The 23,461-nt window shown below is 38.1% G+C and overlaps 1 protein-coding gene and 1 long non-coding RNA gene across 3 annotated transcripts in view; one reads left to right on the top strand and one right to left on the bottom strand.

The window, feature by feature from the left end:
- sema3d (sema domain, immunoglobulin domain (Ig), short basic domain, secreted, (semaphorin) 3D) overlaps window positions 1-23,461 on the top strand; it is a 33,851-nt gene that overhangs the window by 1,789 nt on the left and 8,601 nt on the right. The window contains exons 2-15 of one of the 2 annotated variants that reach the window (XM_016668162.1): window positions 7,025-7,274; window positions 11,529-11,689; window positions 13,545-13,607; window positions 13,770-13,889; window positions 13,989-14,082; window positions 14,902-15,030; window positions 16,803-16,939; window positions 19,366-19,480; window positions 19,695-19,764; window positions 19,848-19,992; window positions 20,580-20,802; window positions 21,076-21,164; window positions 21,437-21,478; window positions 23,150-23,304. In XM_016668162.1, coding sequence (XP_016523648.1) covers window positions 7,067-7,274; window positions 11,529-11,689; window positions 13,545-13,607; window positions 13,770-13,889; window positions 13,989-14,082; window positions 14,902-15,030; window positions 16,803-16,939; window positions 19,366-19,480; window positions 19,695-19,764; window positions 19,848-19,992; window positions 20,580-20,802; window positions 21,076-21,164; window positions 21,437-21,478; window positions 23,150-23,304 — 1,751 coding nt within the window. In that variant the 5' untranslated portion in view covers window positions 7,025-7,066. Of the gene's footprint in view, window positions 1-7,024; window positions 7,275-11,528; window positions 11,690-13,544; window positions 13,608-13,769; window positions 13,890-13,988; window positions 14,083-14,901; window positions 15,031-16,802; window positions 16,940-19,365; window positions 19,481-19,694; window positions 19,765-19,847; window positions 19,993-20,579; window positions 20,803-21,075; window positions 21,165-21,436; window positions 21,479-23,146; window positions 23,305-23,461 lie in introns of both variants that reach the window. The other variant, XM_007545666.2, reaches the window with a different exon arrangement.
- Window positions 21,119-23,461, bottom strand: part of LOC107835561 (uncharacterized) — an 82,738-nt gene continuing 80,395 nt past the window's right edge. Inside the window, exon 3 of the long non-coding RNA XR_001661354.1 lies at window positions 21,119-21,183. This is a non-coding gene — a long non-coding RNA (uncharacterized LOC107835561). The remainder of the gene's footprint in view (window positions 21,184-23,461) is intronic.

Below are 23,461 nucleotides of genomic sequence, written 5' to 3'. Positions count from 1 at the left end.
AATTAAGGGAAATGTGTGTAAGGAAAAAGCAACCCACAGTTTTCCTTTGGTTTTTATGACATGTCTGGACTGATCCAAAATCTCTATTCAGATGTGATTTTAATGTTAATGTACTGTTTCTGTTATGCTGAGGCCTTTGTTTGGACAGCGATGAAAACAGCTGAAATACAATGGTTTTCTCAAGCCAACAGGTTTTTTAATGTGTTATTCAAACATGTTATTGTCACAGTGGGAGCCTGCCTGGCTTTATATGATTATGGATTCCAGAAATCCTCAGTACCAATAAACAAAGCAACTAAAGGTACCTAATGTTAGTATGAGTCTACAGTAACGGTTAGGTGCCAATGACTTGCAGGCAGACGACTTGGCTGAGTTTGGCCTCTTCGAAACTCTTTGGTGTCTCTGCATTCTCCATATGTAAATTCATTTTCTAAAGGTTTGTGTGAACATCATCCATGCTGCTTCGCTTGAGAAATACAAACAGACAACAGTGGTACTCTTGAGAGGAGACGGTGCATTGCATGCATGGGTGTTTCCCTGTACCTCTAGGCAATCAGGGGACAAGTGAAGGCACTCCTATATGTCAGTCAACTGTTGTGTCCAAATGCTCCCATCAGCCTGCCTTTAGGATGGTATTAACTAATGCTCACAAAAGTGTCAAAACACACAGACACCTCTGCACATTTAGACTTGATCCCTCAGGTCATAGCCTATTCAGGATGTGGAGAATTACTTGATTTGTTGTCAACCTCCAACAAGCCTATCATCATGTTTATCTGTTTTGTCAGCTTAGTTACATTGTTCCATCTCTGTTTTTATTAACTCTTGACTTTTTTCCAGTCAGGAGGGTTTTTCTTTTCCCCACTGAAGAGTTGACTCACAGATCAAGTATCACTTCGAATCCCACCCCCCACTAATCTCCCTCCTCCAAATAAAAAACATGAACCCGTTTTTGAATCAGTAGACATGCGCTGGTTCTGCCCAGTTACAATTTATGTTGTCTGGAGAACTAATTCACAACATTAAGCATAAAGGGAGTCTCTAATAAAAGGGACACATACATCACTGTCGATTTGGGGTGTTTGGTTACCATAGTATGCAGTTTCCTGTGGCATTATATGACAGCTGTTTTGAGATAGCACATTTAGAGATGGACAAAACATGGACAGACAGAGCCTAAGGGCTAGAATTTGATCCATATCGATTCCCTTCAGTAAAGAGTTCTTGTGGCATTGGATTAGTATTCACAAAATTTCAAGAATAATTATATAATTATCATGTGTGGTTAATTATTCTATGTAATTTAATAAATGTGTTTGTATGCCACTAATCTCGGATTACTATTCAAAATACACTCATATACTTATTTGTTGTGGAGAAAGTGCTGTCCTGAGTCAACAATGCATAGACTTTTATAAGAGAGGCAATCATGTGTAAATTAACCCAACAAAAAAATGGGAAGACAAACTTCTGTAGGAGACGCTGCCTTTTCTTAAAATAAATTAAATAATTCCTTTAGTCATCCTGGGAGAAATTTCTGATTTCCTTACCTCAAATGTTTTGCTCATGCATTTGCAGACTACGTAAGTTTAATCTAACTGTGTTTTCAGCTCCAAAGCCTGACTTTGTCATCATCTGGATGATTTAGGAGTTTAATCTTTATATGCAAGTGGATATTGTGGCAATATTCAGTATTGAATCATTGGGTCCAAACATAATTTCCCAAGAGAAACACATGCTCAGCAAGGCGATATTTTATTGTAGTTAAAACATCAAAAAAAGTTTGAGTAGACTAGACAGCGTAGAAAGTACCAGAGGTGGGACCAGGTCATTATTTTGAACATCTCAAGCAAAGATAGTCAAGGCAGAGTCAAGTTCCAAGTTTGAAACTTGGAATTTATTTCAAGTCTTTTTTTTAAAACAATCTTGTAACTATGATGGAAGTTCAGAAACAGAAAGAATCAAAGTAACACTCCAGGTATGGTTTTGATGAAGGGATAACATTATAACATAACATAAGGCTCCAAAATGTCAATTTTACACGATAACGCCCTTTTAAACTGTAATTTTTCAGAATAAACCCTCAGTAAAAATGCAAGAACAGATCTCCATGTTCAGACTGAGTACACTGGCTGCAGTAAACAGTATATTTATTCTCCATATGATTTGCCAACACAGATCTCATCAAATATAATATCCATCCACTGACATAACTAGATATGTATTAATGTTATGATTGAGGTTCGGGGCGAGAAACTCTCTTCCTTGAGTTGAGGTGAAGAAACATCTTTCTGAAACATCCGCTTGCAATCTTAAGCAAACAAGCTGCATGTTATTCTTGGATGCACTTGTAGAACTTGGATTTAAAATAGTGTGACAAAAATAGCACACACGTTAATACCAAACAGTACCATTAAATATAGCCTGGAGAATACTTACTAATGACACAAAATTAGCTAAAGTCAGCTAGCTCATCATAGCAAAAGAAAAGTAATGCCTTCCAAATTCACTTAGTCATTAGTGTAAAAATCCAAGTCAAGTCACCAGTCTGAACATTTTTTCAAGTCAAGTCCAATATTAATGACTCAGGTCTGACTCGACTCCAGGTCATGTGACTCGAGTCCACACTTCTGGAAAGTACTAGCAAGTTGTGATACAAAAGTTGCCAAGAACATGTTATTGTAATATAAGTCAATGTGAGCTTTTCTGTTGAGAATCTTTTAAATACTTTTAAATACTGAGCACATTTTTAATATTTACTTCTTCTCTGCAGATAGTTAATTCTCAGGCTACACTTTAACGTGACAATTTTCACACAGATTATGTGTGTTGTTAACACTTATTTGACAGAGCTGATGTAAGCTCTGTACCCTCAGGATAAATGTTATGAACAAGTTATGGAAACAAACCCCAGAGTGCTATTTTCAGTCATTTCTAGTCCTTCAGTTTGTTATTGGAAGTTAAATTAATGACTACATCTCTGATATAAACTGTTTATTTAAAGCATGATGAAATAAGGAGTAAGAGCTTATCTGAATGAATTATGGCTTTTACAGCAATCTGTAATTAGAGTGATAGTCCAGAGATCAATTTTTGGAGCACTGCATGTTACCGTCGAATAGTTTCTGGAACTTGCAGGTTACTTTTACAGAATTTAAAAGTTACTTTCCAGAAATTAGCAGGTGATTTCCTAGAACTTGCTCTAGGTGAAAAAAATTGCTAAATTTATGAACAAACTCCTGAGAAAGTACCCAATGTGGTCTGACTAGTAGTAATTTCCATAAAAAGCCCAGGAAAATCCATGTAATTAATGGAGAGTAACCTCAACAGTCAGGAATGTAAAAAATAGTTACTTATCCAAATTATTGTGTGTTCCTATTGTGGTCATTTGGCTTTGTAAATTAATATATTTTTTTCTTTCCTCTTTTATCTGGGTAGTGGCATCTGGTCTGACAATTCAGTCACCTTGTAAAACCACAAAACAATAGAAATGAAAATAATGGAAGGAGGAGAGAGATGCACCTTTTCAAGCTGAAAATACAAACTTTGAGTTGGAGTAGGGTTACACTGTACACTGTGTGCTGGCGACAAAGTGCTGTTGTTATGCCCTTGAAAATAGGGGAGACAAAATAACATGCAGCAGTATAATGCAAAGATGAGAGAGTGTGAAAGCCCCCTTGTGGAGGATGAAGTCATTACAAATCGATCCCAAAATAGGGACTGCAGTTTCCATGGAAAACTGACTGCAGTTTCCATGGAAAATTACAAACATTACTACAGCAAGAAAAATGACACCTTTCAAAAATGTTTGTACTGTATTTACATTATTAGTTTCCCGTTAAGTAATATGAATTAACATTTACAGTAGACATTTTTACTGCCAATTGTAAAGCTGAAGAGCTTGGCTGGACACTAAAGAGGACATTCTTCCCTCAGACATGTTTGACTCTCCCTTGTTGTCATTTTTATGTTGAGGCTATAGAGGTTGTCATAGGCAGCTGCTGAATGTAACTAATAAAGTAACTTGTGAACTAACTAAGTTACTTTTAAATAGTCAGTAAAGTTATTAAGTTACTTTTTCAAGGAGAAATTGGTAAGTAAGTAAAAGTAAGTATGGCATCACTGTTGGTAAATTACAAAAAAGTAACCAGTTTACTGGATAAAAGTTCCAGGAAAGTAGTGTGTACTTTCCAGAAAGTCTAACATCCAGAAAGTAACCTCCTGTAACGTATGGATACGTATTATGCAATGTTATCTAGTTTTTATTCTTAATTCCTTTTGTACATATCTGGAAAGCCTGTTGTTTTAAGGTATCTTTAATGTACCCAGGGGGTAACTGGTATTATAGTCAGCAGAAAAAGCATTCAACAACAATAAATACAGTACATACACTAAAGAAAAGCATCACAGTATAGACATTAAAACATAACTGCTGACAGACACACACAGATATGGTGTGTGTAGCATGGTGGTATAGTACATTTTCCCACTGAGACATGAACTCACACACACTCACAGGGGAGTTACATGCTTGCTTAAATGCGGGGGTTAAAAAAGATGACTGACTATTGCCAAAAAAAATAATTTATGTCTTGAGAGTTAGAAACAATTACCTATGTTGTTCTGCCAGGTCACTGCCTGTGGTCAGAGAATGAAGACAAATAGCCCTGCTAATGCACTCTGTCCTGTGGAGATGGAGGGCCTTGATAATAGCGTATTAAACAGGGCACCTGGGTGTTGCTAAATGCCTCATTAGGGTGAGGGATTGGGGGGTGTCTTTGTGTGAAAATGCCTGTGGCCAAACCATCTGCTGCTTTCTTGTGTGGCAATTTCTGCCACGGATATTATGTCTTTGACTAAGCTAATTTTAGATGTCAAAGTTTCCTAATTTTCTTCATAAAGCGTCTGATTTATTAGATTCTGCCTGTGTTAAATAATCGAAGCTGTGCAAGTTGCGCTTTATGGTCCGCGCCTTGTTTGATGTGAACTCAACTGAAAAACATTTATATTTCATGTAGTATCTCTAAAAGAGACAAACGTCTTGTGTAAGATCAGAAGCCAGCAGTGCTTGGCTGGCAGGATCAAATCTGTCACCATCTCTATCAAGATTGTTTCCCATCACCCCCTGCACAGACTGCCAGCCAAGCTGCCAAAGACAACAGGGACTGAAGTAGTCAGGAAACAGCAGTGTTAGCGTAACCTGCATGGTACAAGCCATCTGGTTTTCTTTCTATTTCTCATGTCTCCCTTACTGTTCTCATACTTCTTCATCTTTGTTACTAGATTTTTGTTTGCTTTTGGTGTTCTGTGTTCTTTCATGATTCTTTTCACAAAAGATGAACTGTTTTTAACAGATCCCGACGTCACGATTTGTTCTGTTAGGGAATTCTTGCAGAAGTTGGCTGCACACGTCTGTACTCAAGCACTCAAAACAGATCCATTACTCAAATGCTTCTCACTTGGATAAAATCATGTCACTGTCATCCTGGAAATACTGTAGAGGGGATAAGCATTACCATCCGCACCATCACCATTGTTCACAAAGTGCAAATGCCGCATGGATTGAACCCTTCTCCATCTTTCTCCCTCTCTTTGCTCATCCATCACAGGGAGCTCTGTATCTGTATTTCTAACCCCAGAGGTGTGAAGTTGTCTCAATTTGTCATCTTAAGTAAACTGCAGTGTGTTTATCAGGGCCTAATAGTCTTGGTTTTAAAGCAATGGGAAACTTGGATCAATGCCACTTTGCCCTTGTGAGCTTAGAGTACATTAAACAGTAAAAAAGCACAGAAAAAAAAATCCACTCTACGATTAAACTTTAAAGACCAGATGACAAAACAGAAGGGCGAAAGTAAAAGAACCCAAAATAAGATCTAGTTTCCCAGCTTAAGTTTTCTTCCTCTTGATCATGGACTGAATATATGTGTTTTCATTATATAGCTCATCATAAATTATTCAAAAGGTGCTGCATACATAAAAAAAAAAAACGACAACATTGTCCTTGAAAGCAACTTTTATTGTCTTTTATTGGTTCCCTGTGCAGTCCGTCCATCTGGAAGAAGCATGTTGCCTTTCAGATGTGTAGGTTACATTTGCATCCAATCTATTAATTTAGCTTGACATTGTTTACAACCTTGTTTGACAGGTTGATGTGTGCAATCTGCGGTGGGTGTGGACGGAAAGTAATGAGGGCTGCTAAAAGGTCAAAGGAGGATTTCTTGTGATCTACTGATTAATTTCTTCATCAGTTGTCTGCTTAATTGGAAGCCGTATGGCCGTAGGAGGTGAGTTCTAGTAAAACTTGTGATACTGAGATGGGACTCTTATGATGGGGTGAAGGTTTATCATGGCTCTGATATATCTAACAGTCAAAAAAATTAGATTAGGTGATTAGGTTGTTTTATAGTTCTACACTGAAGTCCAGGCAGTGTTAAAATACTTATTTTTAGTCTTTTTTTCTAACCCACCAAATTGGTTCATAACTTGTTACCTGAAGTTTGATTCTAGTTTTCAGCCAAAAAAAAAGTCAGTGTCCCTTGAATTTCTTACTACTGGTTTCTCAGAGTGGAAAGTGAAATATGTATGTTTCTCCCTCAAGTCTCTTTAATTGGCTACAAAGTCCTCAACAAGTCTTTTGCTTGGTGTAAATGAAGTTGCTACTGGGTCGTCAGGCAGTAATGAATCTGTATGCCATGGACAGAACAAGTAAAGAAATGAATAAGATATCTGTGTGAACAGGAAATGGAGAGAGAAGCTGAAACAGGAATGGTCTGTGGCGAGATAGCAGAGTGTTGCTGTTTGGTTGGTGTGACCTTTGTTTTGAGCAAACGCAGTAAAAGAACACAAAAGGAAAGCTATTGACATACAACAGCTGATGTAGGATGAGCAAAGGAAGGGGAGATGCTTGATGGGCTCCATGGTGAAACAGCTGAATGGTGACAACAGATACACATCTTTTGTGAAGTTAGATGACACTGCACGTTGCTCCACCCTGTTGACTCTTTCCACTGGTCTCTCCCTTCAGATCTGAGAAGAGTGAAAACAGAACAAGGCTGCTGCACGCATCATGGCAACAGAAGACTCTTTAAGTAAGAGGAAGAATAAAGCTTGGACTCTGTTTTGCTTGCCTGTCTGTAATTGTGGCAGGGAAGGACGAAGGACTTTTGTTTCGTTCCATCCACTGGTTCTGTTTGTGGGGCTGATTTTGTTGGCCAGCCTTCCTTTTGGAGCGAGCATCAAACAGAGTGTCCCCAGAGTCAAACTCAGCAACAGAGGTAGGACGTTAAATATTGTTCATGTGTCTGTTGATTTTACTGTCATTGCATATTTTTTAATCTCTTACCTAAACATGTGTTTCATCCAGGTAAAAACAATGTAAAATTAAACTAAGTTAATCATCTCTGAATTGGCTTTTCATAAACGTTTTTTTTTAACTCTATGAACAATGGTAAAAAAAAAAAAAAGAAAAAAAAAAGAACCATATAGAGAGCATTGTTGCAAAGCATCACATTTAAGACTGACAACCTGTCATGAATCCACTTTTGCCTCTTAAATGTGTGCTCACTTTTGTTGTAAATAATTTGGGGCTCAAGGTGTTACAGTTTAGATTTGTGTTGTGTTGTAGTTCAACCAGTTCTTTACTAATAAGTTATCACTTTTATAAATATTGGGTTATGTTTGCGACACGTTCATGTAGCTATAAAAAGGACTTAAAGGGCTAGAAGGAAGACAGTTTCACATTCTGAAAACTGACATTTGAAATCTTCCCGTGAAAGCCTAGTAATGGTCGATTTGTGGTGAAAAGGCATAGCAAATGTCTATCCCTGCTTGAGTTATTGTGAAGATGCTCATGACGAATGGATTGAGGTAATTGACAAGGGGCGCTCTCACATCTGAGGATGTTAAAATATACATATTCTTGGAAAAAATTCTACTTATATTTCGCCTGGAGCCTCAGTCATGGGGATACACTTCCAAGCACTCCAGAGTTCAAGATGTTAAACCTGAATGGCCTCGTCCAGTGAAACATGTAACAGTTGATTATAGTTACAATGCCAAAAAAATGTTTCATTTTGAAACTAAATACTATTGCTACAGTTAAAAATGTTTCATTTTGAAACAAAATACTATTGCTACAGTTAAAAATGTTTCATTTTGAAACAAAATATTATTGTTACAGTTAAAAATGTTTCACTTTGAAACAAAATACTATTGCTACAGTTTTTCAATCTATATTTTAGTTATCTGCTACAGTTTATGTCAATATTTCTGTTGATTAAGAAACAGCCATTCAATCTGCTCTCTAATATAATCTCTCTCACATTATCTGTCAACTCTGTTCATGCATTTAACCTTAAATTAGGTCAGTTTACTTTATGCCACTCAGGAAAAGCAAAAAAGGGATTGCACTCTTAAAACCCACTCTAAACTCCAGTGCAATCTTTACTTCAAAGTCCTCATCTGTCATTCAATGTGCGAGCTACAAAAAAAAAAACCTACACAAATGAACTTCAGTCTTGCTCCATAAAACTGAATCCCCACTGTGACCTAAAAGTAAACTCACCCTGACTTCAACCTCTGAAGGCCCTCTTTAAGTTAAGGCTTCCAAGCCCCAAATGTGGCTGGGAAGAGACATACACGTGTGTTTTTTAGGAGTCCAACATAAATACATTCAAGTAGCTGCAGGAATAATGACTGCAATGGACAGTGTTTATTTAGTAATAGAGGCAAGCATTTAAATCTGCTCTTTGTCTTATTTTATGTTTCATTTAGAGGTAGTTAATAAATTATTACATTTTAATTGAGATACTTTTATATTTTATCTTTTCTTTTTCTCCTTAGCTTTGTGAATATGACTGACTTCAGAGTTTATTCATGCGTCTGACTATTAAGAGGCTTCTTGTAGCATGAGGAAAATTTGCAGAGAAATGCCCATGTTTGGCTTTCTTGGCCAGCATAACCGAGGCTTTAATAAATCCATCAATAGCAAATCCTTGCCTCAGCACTCATAGCATGCGCACGCCGTCATCATCTCATCAGTTTGTTCTGGTAAAATGCAACACCGACCAGCAGTGATCACTCATCGTACATCACGTCACATCATCCCCCACCCGCCCTGTGAAAACACAGCCTCAATGAGTGAAGGGTGAAACGATCAAAGTGAAATCATCCCTGTTTGAGTGAGCATCTTCAAAACAAGAACCTTCAACTGTTTGAACTCTACCCGGAAAGTCCCATACTGATAGACAGGTTTCAGCCAGCGTCATAGTTAAGCTGCCCTGGCTCTCTGCTAATGCAGAGGGAAATCATCTAAACACAATGTCAGTGGCTCTAACTGTTTTATCTGCTGGATTGTTAAAATGGGATTTCCCCAAACTTTTAACTACCAACCCCCCACCCCCCAAAAAAACAAACAAACTAATATCTAATTTTTATCATAAATATTTGTTTTTATTGGCATAATAAAATGGCCTTTGTAAGTCAGGTTTTGTCATCCACTGGGGTGGACAAGGTTTCCATCTCTGTATTGACAATCCATAAAATAGTGAATGCAAGAGATGCCACAAATTAGCTCATGAACCAGTTCTTATCAGTCTGCTGGAAGACGAAGGCCTGAGCCATGAGCCATTTGTAGCAGAATGTTGGATGGCGTTCGCTGCTTTGTTCAACTTAATGAGCAGAACATAGCTTTTATTTATAGCTTAACTATAATCAGAAGTTAATCATCTGATTATTGCCAAAAGCGAGCCAAACATATGGCGACATCTTCATTGCAATCATTGTTGTCATTGTGGCTGCAGAGGAAGGGTTGTGTTAATTACTGTTAGATATGAGTTTAAAAGAATCAGTTGAAATAAATGGAAAAATCACAGTAATAGTAACCTGCATAATTCTCCATATCAGTCTTTGACCTTTGGTCATTCAACTTATTAAGCATATCTATATCACAGCTTCACTAAATGCCAGTTGGGGAGCCCAACAAAAGTTTGTCAGGTTGCTGAAGACTAGGTGTGGAGTACAACACTGATGAGCAACTGCCACACACACACTGTTTCAATAGACTTATGGTGGTGTGTGTTTACAGAACAGATTACTGCTAACCAGAGGCTAGAGGGTTTAATCTCTCTTTGAGGTTTAGACTACATGGGGCATGAGGTGTGTAGGAGAGAGAGATATGACTATGTGGGGGGTTTTGTCCCGGTGAGGCCTGTGTATATGAGGAAGGCATAAGGCAGCTTGGTGTGGAGGGTTCCCAGAAGTTCAAATATTGAAGGTTGCTAACCTCTCCAATCCTTCACACCAAGAGTGTAATCACAATGTCAATCTTTTCAGAGTGACTCCCACAGGACGCCCCTGCTCTGAAGTGTTTACTCAAGGCATGTTGCTATACTGGCGCACTGAAAAGAGCTTGGTGATGGAAAAGATTTCCTCAGATCAGGAAGATCAAAGACTCAGTGCCGAGACCAACATGGAGCTGTGCTCACCTCCCAGAGATCCCTCTATAAAATGAGCTACAGACAATGGGAACCCAAGACGAACTGTGAAAGCAAACTGCAGTTGAAGCGAGATAGTTAAATAAATCGTCACTGTTGAACACTAAACCATGCTAAATATTTGCTGTTTTAAGTTTGTTAGTATTTCCAAAATTATTTCTATTTTCCGAATCCCAGAATATTAAGGTTCATGTTTAGATGCATGTTAATAAATATCTGTTTTAGAGATCTTTTATTACTTTCCATGTAATAAGACTATTAGGTCTTCAAAACAAACTGACAAGCCAGGATGATGGCTCTGACAACTTTTGAAAGGTTAATTCATAACATTTAGTTTAAACTTGGGTGAAAAATGTGGAAAAGGGTTATCTTGGAAAAAGATACCAACCTCAGAAGGAAATGCGAAGGACCGTTTGATGATGCTGGCGAAAGCATTATCCACCGTAAAACAAGTTATTTATTGAAGTATTTTGAGAAGAGAGCACTTTCCAACATAGATGGCATCATGAAGAAATAATATCATGTGTTAATATGAATGAAGCCTTGCATGATGTAACGCCTGAGCAACATATGTTCGCCGTTCCCTTATCAACTCTGCAGCCACAGCTCACGTTTATGATGCCCAGTCATCTGAAAATGACGCTTTCTGGACAATTAAAGCAAAGTTCAGTAAAATACACAATCGCCTGAAATATTTGCTTTTAAAAACTCAGATTTGAACTGTTAGGTGCTTTGTCCTGAAAGGCAGTGGTAGAGACATGTGCACTTATCACCAGTGTCAATATGTCAGCTCTTCATCACCGAGTGTAGCTGGAGTGTTGAGCCAAGGTGGATTAAGTAAATCCAAGATGAATTCAACACACTGTGTTTTTCTCCTAATCAGGCAACCTTGTACTGGTCTGCAAACAATAATGTTCCTCCACTGAAATGTGCACTGTAATTTTATCCAAGATGGTGCATTTTTTGTTACTTGTAAGCTACGTGTTTGCAAAGAATTTTAATCTCCCTGTTCGTCTCTTTCTTGTCTCGGATCAGAATTGCTTCAGGCTGGAAGTATCTATCTGTTTGCGGGCCCTGCCGATGGCCTGCACTCCCACTCTCTGCTGCTGGATGAGGAGAGAGGCAGTCTTTTGCTCGGAGCTAGGGATCACATCTACCTACTTGACCCGGACAATTTGGGCAAAACCCCAAGGAAGGTAACAGCTATATGGAGGAGAAATATACAATGCGTAGAAGGCGACAGAATGACTGAAATCTGAACTACACATAAACAGATGCTCATTTCCTGCATCCAAGACATTGCTTAGGAAGACCTCAAACTATTTACAGGCTCTTCAAACACTCTTTGATGGAGCAGTAATTGTAGAAAATAAATTAAAGCACGATTCCTCCATGCGTATTATCTGAACTATTCAGTTTAGATCTATGCTTGTAGACACTTAAAACTCCCTGACCTCAGGTATTTGCTGTGAGTAGGAAAATGGAACATTCAGTCATTTAGTTTCATCCCATGACACTTGAACCTCTCCTACCATTAAGTGGGCTGACGTAAGGCACTTTTTTTTTCCATTCTAATTTGGCTGAAAGGCACTCAGGCATGTTTTGTTTTAGAGAAGCGCTCACCTTTCAGTCAGCAGCAGTCTGCATCTGTCTGTCTGCTGAGGTCAGGGTCGCCATGTTCGAGGGCACATGCGTGCACGCTCTCCGACAAATGCGCACATAAACATACGCACACTCGCCATTTTGCGTCTACACAAACACATGCGTTCAGATGGGTGCCATATGTTAGAGATTGTGGATGTGAGCGTGTGTTTATGCAGCTGAGGTTGATCCATCAGTGAACGGACTGTTTATTTGATCTTTATCAAGTTGTTCTAACTGATAGTCATGCTTTCAAAGTGTTGCCTTTCTGGTCGCCTCTTGGGCCATCGGAGGTGATACCGACGAAGATATGAACCAAAAGTTTTAATCTTTGAGACTTGTGCGATCAGCCCAGACTGTCAATGTGATTCCTACCTGCACACGTAGTGTCTCCGAGAGGAGATGCAGCTGATATAGGATGAACAGAAAAAGAGCATAAATATTCCAGGCGTTCCTGCCTTATTGTTGATCTTTGGTGTGCTGGAAAAGTTTTACTATATATTTTTTATGCTTGTGTAGAAGCAGTGACAAAACCAGGTGCGAAAATACTCTGTATATGCTTTAATCCCTCAGTTAAGCCTTCACACATCCACCGATTGTATTGTAACACTGTAGTTTCTGTATGAATTCCTTTTCTATGAGCAGTGCTGACGATAGCTCTCCTTGACAGGGCTACAGGAGGTATCAAACTAAGCAGATAAGCCAGTTATAACACATGTATGAACAAGGTGGACTATTGGAGAAGGGCTCTCTGTCCTGCCAGAGCTTAAAACGTTGATATAGGTCAGACGTTTTTTAGTTTGAATTTTGAACCACTGTTAGTACGAATAGTGAAAGACTTAGCAAGAACACAACTTTTTAAAGGTAATTCAGAAAATGGTGAAATCTTTGAGTAGATTCTGCCTTTGACCTTTGCTTGTTCTCTCTACTGTCTTTCATGTTGGCTTTAGGTCTGTAAGCAAAAAAAGAAACATATGTCTGGCTTTAACCTGTCTGGTCTCAGAGTTCAGTCTGCTCTTGTTTTAAGCTTTAAAAAGCCTCTAAAAGGGCTTCAAAAGGCTCTTGGTTGCACTAAAGCTGACATTAGGTTAAGAGGTCAAGACTTTTCTCAGTTCTGCATTTTAACAAGCCCTATAAAATCCTATATTTTGTCTGTTAAGTAGCCAATATAGATATACTAAGAAAAGGGAGAATCTGCATTCTCCCTGTAAAATATGTCAACTGTGTTTGTAGACTATATAAGATTATTGATGTCATTGCAGATTCATTATGATGTGCTTACTTTACGTGGCTAAGATATGCAGATTACAATGCGAATGACAACATGGAATCATTATGGGGCTTAAGCTTCATATTTTGACAACACCGTTGAGCCGGAAAAAAAACACTCACATACTTATCTGTCATTAGATCCACTGGCCTGCTCTGAGAGACAGAGTCGAAACATGCAGAGATGCTGGGAAAAGTACAAACGTGAGTATTTTCATAAAAAAAACGTAACAATCTTTCGATAGTATCTTCATTCATTAGTCTGTCCACAAGCTGTATTGTAAATTTTCCAGGCTTTTCATTATATTTATTGTCCTACTGTACCTCATCTTTCCTCTGTTTTTTTTCTGTCCCTGCTTGTTCCAGTTGGAATGTGCTAACTTTGTAAGAGTCCTCCACAATTACAACCGGACACATGTCTACGCCTGTGGGACAGGAGCCTTCCACCCCACCTGTGCTTTCATTGAAATTTCTGGGCAGAGAGAGGTGAAGTATAAATGAGTGAATATCAAATGAAAATTCCTTGGCTGTATTTCATGGGTAGTGTTAACTAGTCTTGGAATATCACTCTCCTTTAAACCACAGGATGGTGTTTTCCAACTGTTGCCTAATACAGCAGATTCTGGCAGGTTGAAGTGTCCTTTCGATCCGTTGCAGCCGTTCGCCTCAGTCCTTTCAGGTAAATAACATCCGTTTTGCAAACTTATACAATGAGTCATGTTTATTTACGCAGAGCCATATACTTTCATACAAAAATTTGCATTCCTATGTTTATTTTCTATACTGTCCTCCTGCGAAGCTTCTGTGTTAGAAATAGACAAGTTGACATTTCTCAGGGTACAAGAAAGTCATTTTGCTGACAGTCATAAACAACAAGTGTTTGGCAGCCTTTCTGCCATTTGTTGCATATGCTAACAGAAACCTTTTCTGCTTTGCATATTTGGGTTTACATAAGTTAGACACCAGACAAAAGAAAGCAGCTTTTAATGAATACTCAAGTTTTTGTCATGTTACAGTCTAAAACTTAATTTATTTTTTTGTGACACATATAAGTGCACAATTGGGAAATGGAAGGAAAGCGCTACATACTTTTAAAAATATAAATCAGAACATTTTGACATTCTGATGTCCTGAGTCCACAAAGCTGCAAGCCTTTTGGGGTATGCCTATTCCAGTTTTTGCATGTCCTGAGACTAACATATGTTTGCCCACTTTTATTTACAAAATAAGTCAATGTGATTGAATAAAGTGTCTGCCTAGACATTCTTCATTTGGTTTGGGTCTGGATTTTGTCTAGCACATTGTAAGACATGAGTATTCTTATTTCTAAGCCACTGCATCGCAGCGTTGACCATGTGTTTACCGTTGATGTGCTGGTAGAATATAAGCCTTTGCAACAGTCTCCCGTCACACTTTTGGTCTCTAGCATAAAATATAACAAAATACATTGAAATTGGTGGTTGTAATGACGCAACGTTATAATCAAATATCTCTCCAGATCAGTACCTGTATGTGGGCACATCATCAGACTTTCTGGGAAAAGACACTACGTTCACACGCTCCTTAGGTCCTCCGCCTGACCAGCACTACATACGCACAGACATCTCTGAAGACTACTGGATCAACGGTATGTACGCCCTTGCACATCTCCACATTAACATGCTGAGTGCACTCAAAACTTGTTTGCTTTTTTGTAATACTTTCAGCCTCACTGCAGACACAAAGAGCCGCCTGTACCCTCAGGATGATTATTGGCATTCCACAGAAAAGGAAACAGTCTACTTATTCATTTCACTGGAACTTTTATATGAATGCCACAACTGAACGGGGGCCACACCTACAGGGGAATTTACAGTGTGCCACAAAGTTCAGAGTCTGAGTCAAATGCACACACACATAAAAGCATGCACAGTCACTGAGCAGGGAGACCTCTCTGCATGTGCGTCTTCGGTTTTAAGTGTTTTACAACCACTGACAGACTGTCGTGTATCAACAGTTGTCTCCAGAATCTAAATCTTTGCACATGGTCTCAACATTTCACAACCACATGGTCTGGGATGTTTGGACTAATTTTGTCTGTCTCGGCCTCGATGTCTCTTGGTGTGTGTAAACAGCTTGTGCCGGTGGTGGGGCAGACAGACAGCACCCCATCTCGTTGAGCGCCTCTCTTCCTGTGAGCCTGTGCAACATCTTCCCAGAGCTAAAATGACCTCCTGTCGAGCGTGTTAGAAGCAGTTTATTAAGCTGTTCTTGTTGGGGGAATCACCCTCTGGTGTTTGGCTTGGCTTAAAGACGTTGAGCTAATGTTGATGTACTGTCACTGAAGCGGTCAAACTTTTTGTCCTGTCCCTCCTCTGAATCTGGATGGAGATGGAAACATGCTGTTTCCATTTATTGCACCTAGCACAGTGTTCATTACTTTTCTTCAAGTTGATCAGTGTTTACTTTATGATATGGGTAAAACATGAAATACAGAAATCATTAGTTAAATACGAAAACATACTTTAGATAGAAACAACAAAAGAACAACACAAACTCTGTTTTCTTTAGCCCTCTATTTCCCTTCAGTCATTGTGATAGTCACACCACTTAGTTTTTTTGCACCACATTTACATTTATCGAAATTGGGTGTCTGCAATTGAGGGCCTCTCTCTTCGGCCAAAAGTATTATTAGGACACAATGAACAGAGTAAATAAATTTGGATTTATGATAAACCACCATATATTGCAATACTGGTATTGTATGCTTTGAAATTACTTTCCAATATTCTTTATAGCCTTTGTCCATAGGATGTATACACAGCAACAATATTGGCAAAACTTTTCATCGCCAAATCTGCACAGGTGAATTGTATCACATACACTCACTTGGTAGAAATTTTAACCCTCCTGCTGTCTTAGAGCGACACTCAGGAGGGGCTAGCATAATTGGCCAATTGGATCGACTCTAATTGCCCTCAGTTCCCACACCTAATGCATATTTATGGAAGCTGAGATGCTAGAGCTCATAGAGAGTGGTCAGGATCTTATGTGATGGTAAAGAAAGAAAAGAGCCAGGAAACTGTGGATATGTTATTGAAATTCAGTTTCACCTACTTCACCTTCTCCGACATTGCTAAACAGGCATGTATTTAAATGAGACTGACTGAAATGTTCTTAAAAAAAAATCCAAATATTCTTTCTGTTATTTTATTTGTTTATGCACCAAAACACTAGGTGTTTTAATGGCTGATATAGAGCTCCACAAGGCTTATGCTAGTATGTCAAGTGAAACAGGAATTAGCTGTTACCATGAGGTGCACTGTAGTTTAAAAGCCACATGGCATTAGGTTTAATGGAGAAACCATTACCAGTCTCTTATGTTCTCTCTTCCTTCTTTCCTTTCCTCTGTGTCTGCAGAGGCCAGGTTTATTTCTGCTCATCCCATCGCTGACACTTACAATCCTGATGATGACAAGATATACTTTTTCTTCCGTGAGGTGTCGTGGGAGGGCAACGACAAGAGCATTCTCTCCCGAGTGGCTCGTGTGTGCAAGGTGAGATATTACTTGAGGAAAGTGTAGACAGTGGGAGTTTCTCAGAAGAAGCAGCACAGTGCCATGCAAAAGTGTCTATATATATATATATATATATATATATATATATATATATATATATATATATATATATGTATAGGTATACTTTTTTCTCTCTTAACACACACTATTGATAGATGTTCTATGTTTTTTTTTGTTTTTTTTTTTCGATTGACCAACAAAAGATGACACATATTTTTAAAATGGACATAAAATTATTCATGGTTTTCAAAAATGTTGGATAAATACAAATACACACTTTACTTTTCAGATTTGCTTTCTGAAAAGCAAATCTGACAGACAAATCTAGACAGACAAATGTCTCTCTAAAAATGTCATTTTAGACAGACATTTGTGCAATAAAAAAACTCTTGTTTGCACAGGTGGGACCTGTGTTGTTGCATTGGCCAATGCAATAGACCAATCAGATTATTAGTTATTATGGGCAATATAAGTTACATCATGCAAAGAAAGTTGTAAGATGTTATATTTGATGATAATGTTAACAGTCAACCAAATTATATTTAACCTCACAGCGAAGCAATTGTAAGCTTAGAATGACACGGGGCATATTTATAATTGGGGACCTTAGTGAAGCACTCGAAGTACCATTTGTCACCACAAATGGAATTCAGTGGTTTGTAATTAGCATTCAAAGATATATTGCTAAAACTCGAAGGAACAGTTTTCAGCATGTTTATATCTTGGCAGACGTCTGCAGGGCAGGCAGAAAGGAGATTCTTTTTTTTTCCCTACCATCTGATACCCTGGAGTAGTTTTTGCTTCTTTTTTCTTACCTTTACATTCCTTATTGGTGGATGACTATTTTCTCCTATGTGAAAGGACATACTTAAGGGCCCTTAAGATTAACTCACTTTGATGACGGTCACCCTGTGAAGCATCTTTCGTAAGTGCATGCATTTTTCAAAAGGGGACACTTATCTGCATTCTTGTTTTTGAATGTACCAAACCCTATCCGTCTTGTTTAACTCATACACTTACCTTTCCATGCCCCACTTGAGAACCCCAAGCAAAGCTCGGTCAAACATTGCAATTTGAGGAAAGTAATTCATATGCAAAGATGAAACATGAGTTGTTTTGTAGAAAATGTTTTCATTTCAGAACTCCCTTCAAACAAGCTCCACTTCGATTTTTTTTTCCTCTTAGTTTCTTCTTAAATACGACAAGTATATAAAGGGTCTCCTTAGTGCTAACTATGCAGCAGTTCTAGGAAGGCCCAAATATAATGAGTAAATAAATCGCTATAAATCCATACCAGAGGTAACAAAGTCCAGTCCTTAGAAAGCTACTATACTGGTGTTGACTGTGCTATAACCTTTAGATGCATCCCTTCTCCAGCACTCCTGAATTAATTTCTGGCCTATCAGGCCTGTGCAGAGCTGCATGACATGTTAATGAAGGAAATCGGCCATTTGATCAGGCTATGTTTGACATGGGCACCATTGATTTAGAGGTAGTTAATACGACTTAGAAATGGAATAAATTTGCAAATGAGTAAATAAATATGTCACTGTATGTTGTACATGAATAAATAACGTAATTTGTCTCATAAAATGTTTATCCACTATGTGTAAAAGTCATAATAATTTCATGAACAGTTTTATTCGTCCTTCTTCCTCCTCCACCATGAAGTTAACGTCGCCTCCCCAATTAGAGCCTAACATCGGCAGAGGATGTCAACTTCAGGCCAACATTTTCTAAATGTATTTGATAGTCCTGCTCTACAGCTCAGAATGAATTTACTTTAGTGCCAGCAGTACCCACTGCGGTCAACAGGTGGGGCTAAAAATTTGATTGTGAGATTGTTCTGTCATTGATTTCCTGTCCAGGTTAACAAGTCAGACATTAAAATTTATCTGTTGAGCAAAAGTTAATTACATTATTTATGTTATGATGCACTGCTACACAGAAACCATGAAGAAATTAGTTAAATAAAGAAATACATATTTGGGAATTCACAACATATTAAATTATTATTATTATTATTATTATTATTATTATTATTATTATTATTATTATTATTATTACTGATTTTAATTCTTAAACATTTAGGGCAATGCACTATAACTATTTAAAGAATCATTAGCGCTTCATATCATTGTATCCAAATGTAAAACAATAAATTAAATTATACAATTAGGGCTTTGTAAGTTATTAAATTATTAATCTGTTTATTAGATTATGACATTTTTAGGGCTTTGCACATATTTAGGCATGTTGTTTAAACAAATAATGAGCGTAGTCAAAGTCTCTGATGTTGTGTGCACCTCCACTATGAAGACCACTTGGACTCTACAGCTCTATTAAAAGTTCCCTCATGTCATTATCAGACCATGGTTTTGTGACTACTTGCTGTTGTGTTTCAGAATGATGTCGGCGGTCTTCGGAGTCTAACCAATAAGTGGACCACCTTCCTCAAAGCCAGGCTTGTGTGTTCAATTCCAGGACCAGATGGTGTGGACACACACTTTGATGAGCTCCGTAAGTGACTATGTGATTCAAAAGTGAGTCAGGACAATAAAATGACTTTTATCTTCTAACAGTGTTTTTCTGTGAGCATTGTATTTAATGAGCAATTGAATCAGCACATGCACAGTGGTAGATGTAGGCAATAATAGATTCCAGGTGAAAGCTGTAGAGTGGTGTCATTTAAAATAACCTTTGTGTTTCTCTACTTTTTTCTTTTTTTTTGAAGAGGACGTCTTTCTGCTTCCTACCAGAGATGAAAAAAATCCCATAGTTTATGCAGTCTTCTCTACTTCCAGGTAGGTCACGTTTTGTATCATGTTCACAAACTTCTTCTTTCACCCCTGGCTTACATTGTTCTGCATTTGACCGTTTCTTTAAGTTCCATTTTCCGGGGCTCAGCAGTATGTGTATATAGCATGGCAGACATAAGGGCGGCGTTCAATGGACCATATGCCCACAAAGAGGGGCCCGACCACAGATGGGTGGAATATGAGGGGAGAATACCATATCCCCGTCCTGGAACGGTATGTTGTCTGACACATAGATGATTACAGAAAGAAAAATTGGGTCTTTCCTGGCTATAGATGTTATTTGGACAAGTCGGGGAACAAAAACACCCCACAGCTTTCTTTTAAATTACAAAATCATAAACATTAACTAATTTAAATGTTGAGGATTAAAGGGTGAAACACTGAAGAAGCTGTAGGGCATGTTATCATTTGCTTACTCAGCGTCATTACAAATGACCTAACCTTGGCTTTCAGGAGGTTATATGACATGTTAATCAGGTTCTCATTTAATTTGTTTAAGAATTCTAATCAGGGCAGTGAACAGGATGCTTGGGGGATGTGGTGCTTTATAAACCTCAGGTGCACAATTGAGTGAGGGCTCAGTATGAGCTATGGCAAACAATAAAGCAGGGAAGAGGGGATGCACAGATGTTTCACATTAGATTGTCATGCAGTTGTCATTTTTACCACTAGATGGAGACATACATAAGGAAATGTGACAAAAGGATGTTCTTAATAGTTTAAAATCTATACAACAAAATATCTCTAATAATAATAATAATAATAATAAAAGGGGGAATCATTTTTCTTTTGTTTTTTAGTGCCCCAGTAAGACGTATGATCCAAGAATCAAGACTACCAAAGACTTTCCAGATGAGGTGATCAGTTTTATTCGATTCCACCCGCTGATGCACCACTCAGTTTACCCCCTGGCTGGTCAACCCGTCTTCACACGTGTCCGAGTGGATTACTCCCTGACTCACATTGTGGTGGACAGGGTTATGGCAGATGATGGGCAATATGAGGTCATGTTCCTGGGAACAGGTGAGACTTTTTTTTTTTTTTTTTTTTTTTTAAACACCAGAGGGCAGTGGCTCACATAGACTCAGCAAATGCTCATGTGTATCAACAACTAACATTTTTAGCAGTTTAAGACTCTCTTTGTGTTCAACTACTAGTGATGTCTAGACAAAGACTGGATATACTGAATATACAATCAACTATACACACAATATGCATGGCTTACATAAGAAATAAAGCCTTTGAAATCAAGGTGATACGAATGATTTCAACACTTTATTTCTGTCTCTGCTGCAGATGCTGGTTCTGTTCTGAAGGTGGTGAGCATCACTCAAGAGAAGTGGTCAACAGAGGAAGTGATTCTTGAGGAGCTCCAGGTCTTCAAGGTGAGATATACAGCTTAACCTTGGACACACAAATATATATATATATATATATGTATATATATATATATATATATATATAAAAGATTTGCTTTCAGACATATTGTAGTAATTTTGTGGTTGTCAATGGAGCAGCTGTCTCATAAAACCACAATGTGGTTGCCCTGCCTTTCTAATTGCCATGCCTTTTGTTTATTCAACAACATCACCTATTATTTTTTTCTTAAACCAATGCAGCAGTGTTTTTGAGGTGTTTTCCCATCTTGTTTCTACAGGTTTCATCTCCCATCTTAACATTGGAGATTTCTTCTAAAAAGGTACATTACCCATGTTGCCCTCACAGCCTTAGATCAGTGTGTCTACATAAATAACATTTCTGTTTGCCCTTTCGATAATTCGCACCTCATGCATTCCGTATGTCTCATGACACATGCCTGATGTGTCACAAGACAAGCTTTTTATTTGCCCTTCTCCTTGCTTGCGGATGCATCCAGGTTGACACTGCGTTAGACTGTCCTCCTTCTCCTGCAGCTCTTTCACTCTGCCATCTAATTGCATTGGGGTCAGAGGTGTCAGTAGACACTTCAGCCCCAATCACAACTGCTATTAATCCTGAACACTGTCTGACCTGTTTGTGCCTGCATGTTGTTGTTTCCAGACATGTCAGGCCGTATCCTTCGAGTTGCATTTGTTGGCATTTTGAAGCTAATAAGATATTGTAACATACAATTAGTAACTAACGAACACCATAATGTTGGATACAAAGTGCTTTGTTTTGTAGTTGTGCTTAGTTAAGAAAGTTACTTTAGTGACGCCATTTTTCTTTGTAATCACCACAAAAATTCCCAGCTTTTGACAGAAATAACTCAGTACATGACGGAGGAAAAAACTGTGCTCTCCTCTACATCAATAGTAAATTTCATCTTGGCCACAGTTTTAACAGTTATCAATAACTTTCTGGCATAATTTTGGTGGAAATATTTAAGTTTCACGCCTACGACCAGCACCCCATAGATAACAACCTATATATGAACACTAAAGAAAAAACATACAATAAAACGTGTTGAGCTTTCTCACAACGCTATCGTCTCTTTGTCTTTTGCAAGAAAAGTGTTCCACAGCTTAAATTTCAGAAATATTAGAGCATGAGTTAAAGTGAAAATTTCAAATGTCATTCTTATTCGTATAAAGCAAATTAGTGTTCACAGATATCTAAGCCGCATGATTAAAGGATAAAACAGTTATTACACTTTTCAGCTTCTGACACAAAATCACATTTCAAAAACTGTCATAATTCTCAGGGCAGCTCTCCTGTTTTTACAAAGTCCTCTGATATGGGAGAAAAATTCCCCCAATCACTGATAATTTCAGGTGTTAAGCAACTGACTCGTCCAGCATCTCAAGGAACTTCTCATTTTGAAATATAACGAACTGCCAGCGAAAGCAGATGCAGTTATGGGAACATCAGAGGCTTACGGGATTAACCCAGAGTTATGACTACAAAACGGCCTAAAGAAAACATGAAGACGAACATAAACAATCAATAAAATAATCAACATTTTTCAATTCAAAAAACATTTTTGCTGCTAAATTACTGAATGAAGAACACATCAGCTAAAGAACAAAAACATTTAATTGTGTTTACTCGGTTATTTAGGTTCGTCAACCATCAGACTGGTGCAAAGTGCTGTTATTCCCATTCAGCTTTTAAGTGTTTCAGGAAACCCTGATTATTCACATAATTTCTTTAAAAAAATATCTTATCATTCTTCAGTTGTTCAAATGTCAAAACTACTTGGGCTTTTTTTTCATCCATACAAAATGTCATTTCAATGTGGAAAGACAGCAGTTGAAATAAATCATTAAAAGGTCCAAATTAACATTGCATTTATGCCAAAAATGACTGAATGTTAACATCTTACAGGAACCTTGTGTAGCTTTTCTTTTTAAAACAAATTCTACAATAATGCTGTGTTTGATTTTAGCAACAACTATACGTGGGTTCCAAGGAAGGCCTCGCTCAAGTTTCCCTCAGCAGATGTCACCTGTATGGCCAGGCTTGTGCTGAATGCTGCCTGGCACGAGACCCCTATTGCGCGTGGGATGGACACACATGCTCCCGATATGTCCCGGCATCTAAGAGGTGGGACAGAGAGGAAATGAGATGCAGCTGTGCAGTTCCTACGTATTATTTTTTTTTCCGGTACATGTTTGTGTTCTTGAAAGAATTGTTGTTTAGCTTGGGATTTTCTGAAAATCACATGTTGTGCTTTATGTTTTTATTAGATCTTTTTGGTATG

Source organism: Poecilia formosa, unplaced genomic scaffold (genome assembly GCF_000485575.1).
Source record: "Poecilia formosa unplaced genomic scaffold, Poecilia_formosa-5.1.2 Scaffold13, whole genome shotgun sequence".
Classification (NCBI taxonomy): domain Eukaryota; kingdom Metazoa; phylum Chordata; class Actinopteri; order Cyprinodontiformes; family Poeciliidae; genus Poecilia; species Poecilia formosa.
The sequence above is the reverse complement of the archived record's forward strand: the minus strand, read 5'-3'. Positions and strand labels throughout refer to the sequence as shown.